This window comes from Microtus ochrogaster, chromosome 2 (assembly GCF_000317375.1).
Source record: "Microtus ochrogaster isolate Prairie Vole_2 chromosome 2, MicOch1.0, whole genome shotgun sequence".
Lineage (NCBI taxonomy): Eukaryota > Metazoa > Chordata > Mammalia > Rodentia > Cricetidae > Microtus > Microtus ochrogaster.
In genome coordinates, this window is record NC_022010.1 from 14,739,321 (window position 1) to 14,744,929 (window position 5,609).

At 50.7% G+C, this 5,609-nt stretch overlaps 1 protein-coding gene across 6 annotated transcripts in view; it reads left to right on the forward strand.

The window, feature by feature from the left end:
- Kdm2b (lysine demethylase 2B) overlaps nt 1–5,609 on the forward strand; it is a 128,248-nt gene that overhangs the window by 90,497 nt on the left and 32,142 nt on the right. Inside the window, exon 1 of one of the 6 annotated variants that reach the window (XM_005344434.2) lies at nt 5,310–5,461. The exons of the other annotated variants lie outside the window; for them this stretch is intronic. Within the exon in view, the coding sequence (XP_005344491.1) occupies nt 5,408–5,461 (54 nt within the window). The 5' untranslated portion in view covers nt 5,310–5,407. Of the gene's footprint in view, nt 1–5,309; nt 5,462–5,609 lie in introns of those variants that run through there. 6 annotated transcript variants of the gene reach the window in all.

The following is a 5,609-nucleotide window of genomic DNA, read 5'->3' on the forward strand; positions in this document are numbered from 1 at the left end:
AAAAAAAAAAAAAAATAGTAAAACGAGTGAAGCATATGTTCTTCATTGCTGCTGGACATTAATGCCATCATGCATCAGGATGACCCCTGAGGACAAGCTCTGTCTTTTCTGTTTGTCCTATCAGGCATGTGCACAGTGGTGTTCATTGGCTTAGGAGGCTATCTGCAACTTAGTGCAATTGGACCCCCCCCAAAGACTCCGTACTCTTTTCCTGTACTGGGTTTGTGAAAAATATTCCTAAGCTTTAGCTGTGGCCTTTGGGATACGGACATAAAGAAAGGGGCCTTACACCGGGGAGGACTGTTTCTCCCTTCGATGTAACCGGAGTCCTGGTGATGAAAGGTGGATACATCCCCGGTCTCACTTCCCTCTGTCCGTTTCCAGAAGTGGGCAAGTTGAGGATCAGAATGGAAGTGGGGCTCGCAGTATGGCGAGTGTCTGAATACTTAGTTAGCGGGAGTGAGACCCTGGGTTCTATCTTGGAGAATAATGACCATGAAACGAAAGAGGGGCACTCTGGATTGTTTATTTATTGATTTATTGCTGCTTGCTCCTTTAATTCAGTAGTAAACAAACCCATTAATATTAGTTGAAGTTGAGGTTGGAGAGATGGTTACGAGCACTGGCTACTGTTCCAGAGGTCCTGAGTTCAATTCCCAGCACCCACATGGAGGCTCATGACCATCTACAATGGAATCTGATGCCTTCTTCCGGCACACAGGTGCATGTGCAGAGCACTCACTCATAAAATTAAATAAAATTTTAAAAAATTTAAAAAATATTAGTTGAAGTTGTAAGTAAGTCATGGAGCCTTAAGACTGTATAAAAGGAAGCTGGGAGGGCTGAAGAGATGGCTCAGTTTTTAAGAGTGCTCTTCCAGAAGACCCAGGTCTAATTCCCAGCACCCACGTAGCAGCCCTCAACTCTCTATAACTAGTTCTAGGGGACCTGACATCCTCACACAGACATACATGCAGCCAAAACACCAATGCACATAAAACAAATAAAAATAAATAAGTTATTTTAAAAAAGTAAGCAAGGACTGTTAAAGAAAACCCTGTCTTGAAAAACCAAAATGAATGAATGAATGAATGAATGAATGAGAGATGAGACTTCAGTTTATAGGTGCTGGGAGTAGATGGAAAGACATAAGACAGGAGGGACCAGGGTACAGCTCCTTCATAGAGTGTGTGCTTAGCTATTGTGCATGAACCAAGCCACATAAAATACAGTAAAATGACAGACTGGGCCCGTAAGAAGAGCACTGTGCACTTAAAGCTCTGTGATCTCAGAAATGTCTACGTGCAGGATGAGCCGTGTGAGGACGGTGCAGGTGACATCCCATCACTATCCCTGTTTTTGTTACTGTTGTGTCTTGGGACAGGATCGCATGTAACCCAGGCTGGCCTGGAACTCTCTAGATAGCTTCTATGGCCCCGGATGCTCTCAGTCCTCCTTCCTCAGCCTCCCAGGTGATGGGGCTGTTGGTATAAATTACCATCTTCTCCTTCCACCGTTTACTATTTTAATCATTTTTTAAAAATTTCTAATTTCTTTTTATTTGAGGCAAGTCTCACTATATATCTCTGGCTGGCCTAAAAAACAGGCTGATGTAAAACTCACAGAAATCCACCTGCCTCTGCCTGCAGTGCTAGGATTAAAAGCATGATCAACAGTGCCCAGTTGATGTGTACCTTTAATTTTCGATACGAGCTCTTGCTAATTTGTTCAGGTTTTTCTTGAAGGTAGCCATGGCTGACCTTGAGTTTGTTATCCTCCTGACTCAGCCTCCCAAGTGGCTGGGATTCTTGGCATACATCACCAAGCTCAATTTAAATTGATATATTCTACACACACATTTCCTTAGCTTGCTCTATAAAGAACAGTTACAAATCTTAGATGTGCAGGCCCTGCCTTTGCATTGTATTCTAGGTTGTAGGTATATTGTCATTCATCTCTGGGCGCCTCCACTTTTGATGTTTCTTCTTCTCTTTTTATTTTAGCACATTGCCTTTTCCCCACCCCAGGATGAGTGTAAATCTGGGCAGACCCAGGGAACATTCCTGAGGTCTCAAGATCTGATAAGTACCAATAGGATGATAGGGTATTCAGTGACACCCAAAGAGAAAGAGAGAAAGTGAGTGGCTCCTATGACCTTGGAGGACTTGGCATCCAGGTGTGTTTTTTTTTTCTCCCCCCCCCCCCATGACGTGGTGAAAGCTCTGACTCCTCCTGACTCAGGGCAAGCATCAAATGGCTGGATGGCATCAGCTTTGAGAACTTTTGAAGACCAGATCTGGCTATGTAGAGCAAGGAGAGTGTTCAGTTGTTCAGGGTCAAGTAAGGAACAGCCAAAGCTCAGTGGAAGCGATACAGTTTAAGACAGCAATTCTGCTGGGTAAGGGATGTCATCATGTCTACAGTCTGGAACCCTATCAACACAGAGCAGATGTTGGATTATTGCACCAGTTAGTGAAAGGAAGCTTGGTTGAGAGAGATAGAAGAAGCCCTTGAACTACCAGGAGAGGCTTTCCTGAGAGGCTTGGATTGTGGCTGGCAGGTCCTTCTGTTTAGAAGCTAGCCCAGCCCAGGAATTAATTGATTTTGGTCTCCCCTGGTAAGATCAGACATCAGGACGGCGTTGTTGACTACACCTGCCCTCCTCAGTGTTACATGTAACCTCAGAGTTCACAATTTATAAAAATCTAGCAGGATTGGGTTGCATTGATGACCCTGGAATTCTTGAACTTTAGAGGCTGAGGTAGCAGGATTGTTGTGAGTTTGAGACCAACCTGGGCTAAGTTGCAAGTGCTTGCGCAAGCCAAGAAAAGGACTTCATCTCACAACAAAAGAAATCTAGTAAGAGTGTTCTTTTCTCAGCATGTCAAGTGGATCATGACAAACCAGTCTTTTTGTTTGTGTTTGAGACAGGACCTTACTATGTAGTCCTGACTGGGCTGGCCTCAAACTCACAAGAGTTCCTCCTCTGCCTCCTGAGTGTTAAACTGAAAGACATGGCCACCAAAACTGGAAATGAAAACCAGTTTGTTGTGACTTTTGCATCTTCTTCCTTGGCCCAGGATCAAGTTGGAATGAAATCCTTTCTCTTCCTAGCAGAATCTCACCTCAGCTTCTTTAGCTACGCCTTGGGGCACAACTTGTGGGACAGTGAACAGTGCCTATTCTGTGGCCTTAAATGAGACCGTGATCTTAGCACGCTCAGCCCAGCGCTCGCGTGGGGACTTTCTCCAGACGATCTTAGTTTAGATAAGGGATTCTCCAACCCTCACTCAGCTCCCATGTACTCCCCTGCCAAGGCCCCTTCAGGCTCTGAACCATTGTGATGAAAGGGATGATTTTGGTGTTCCCTGCAGCTCTGTGGTCAGCCCCCTTTCCTTTTCCTTTCTCTTTGTTGACCATGGTTAGAGAACTCTTGTTTTGCTGAGAGTCCTCATAGGAAATCAACCCAAAGACAGTTCTATTAAATGGACTTAAGAGAGACCTGGGGGGGGGGGGAATCCCATTGCTAGGCTACTCCTGATGTATTATGCAGTTTGGATGTCTCTGACCTTGCAGGTATGACCAGTGACAGAGAAGGTTGGGCCTGTGCATCCTGGACAAGCACACTGTGGCACTCAAGTGCTCCTCAGACCTATAGTTACCATCCTTCCCCCGAACCCTTCTAATTTTTTACCCAGCTTCTTCCTGGGTGGAGCATTTCCTAAGACCTTGTACTTGGGCAGCTTTGTGGGTGGAGGGAAGTGTGCGCGGGGGGGGGGGGGGGTGTCACTTTTTGCATTTTTTTGTAACCTTGGACTGTGAAAAATACAAAACAGAAGAGGAAACTAAGTGAAGATGTGTTCACTAAAGAGCAAGTCAGCTGGGAGTTTTTCCGTAGTGTCAGTGGTGTATGAATTTCAGAGACTATTGAAATCCGTAGAGTGAAAGTGACATCCCACTTATCTACTCCTGCCGACTCCGCTAGGAGCCTTGTGAGTTTTAATTTATAAGGTTTCCACCACACATCCTGCCTTCATGGACAGCCCAGGCCATAACAAACTTGCCTGTCCCTCCTGTGGATATTCTGGCCTAGATGAGAGTAAGCAGTTGGATGCCCATGACATGTTGGTCATCTGACTTTGCTGTTATTGGATATTCTTGAGAAAGCCTCTCAGTAAATCCTTCCCGTTTTATAGATGGGGCGACAGCAAGTCCAGGTGTCCGTAGTGCCATCTTGAATGGGTGTGTGGCGTGTGCATCACACTATCCGGCTAAGTTATCCTCTGTGCTGGTTTGTGTTCCAGTAATTTTGGTGCCTGTAATAACATTGGTCATCTGATCTAAAAGTCACTAACGGATCTTTCAGGGGAAGGGTTGTTGACATAAGTGCCGGTAGACTTTCTGTTGGAATGAGATTTTCTGCCGTGTTGGACGGATCCTTCACCGGCAAATCTTCCTGGCCAGTCTCGTCGGATTACTGAGCTCTGAGAACTGCAATAGCACCTGTAACCTCTCTGAGGTCAGGTTCCTGGCACTGGAGTGGTGGTTCCCTCCAAGAGTCTGGCGTGCCCACCTCAGGGCCGATTCTGGGGCATTCTCTCTGACAGCTCTTAGTCAGGCGGCCGGAGCCTGCACCACCTCAGATTTGACGCTGACTTTCAACCTGAAAAGGCAAACGGAAGAGCAGAGAGGACAGTGTCTAGGCTGCGGCTCCTCCAGCGACCAGGGAGCTGGCCCCAGCTCTCCCCGAGCCTGGCAGGCCTGCAGACTCTGGGTAGGGGGCCTCTGCGACTCGCGGGCATCAGATCCCGATCTCCGAGCGAGCTCGGGCAGATCTGCTGTAGGAGACCTGGGGACCCGTGCCTGGCGTCGCACGTAGGGCGGGCCCCGGTGCACCCGGTGCACCGGGACTCAGAAACACCCCTGCGGACCACACAAAAGACCCCACCCCAGGCCGGCAGTGCATTTCCTGTGGCAGCGGCGGCAGAGGCGCCCTGCGAGCCACCTCTGTGCTTCCCGCAGCGCACGGACCCGGCCGGGCGGGGCGCTGGGCACGCCCCCACGCAGCCCGAGTCCCCGCGCTACGCGCCCCGCGGCAGCCCTCCGCGGGCCCGCCCCCGTGTCACCACAGGCCGGGCTCCCTTTGTGTGCGGGCCGAGCGCCGCGGCCGTGCCATTGGCCCGCCCGCCCGGGGGGCCAGCCCCTTCCTGGCTCGCCTCATGCATATGCATGAGCACCGGCCCCGCCCCGCCCCCTCCCGCGCGGGCGTGCGAGGCGCGCGGCGGCTGTGGCTCCCTCGCCGCGCGGGAGCCCGAGCGCTAGCCAGGGCGAGCCGAGCCTGCTCCCTGCGGGCGGCGGCGGCGCTCCAACCATGTCAGCGCGCTCGAGTCTGGGCCCACCATGAGCCATGGCCATGTCCGTGAGCGCCGAGGACGACGACTATGAATCGGAGCCCGACCAGGTCTGCGGCCCGGGGTGGGGCTGAGGGAGGGACCCGCGGCGCGACCCGGCGAGCTCCTCTGCCTGACGCGCTGAGGCGGCTGAGGCGGCCGCGACGCCGCGCTGAGGAGAAAGTTTGGCGGCCGCGGCCGGTGGGCCCGGGGCGGGCG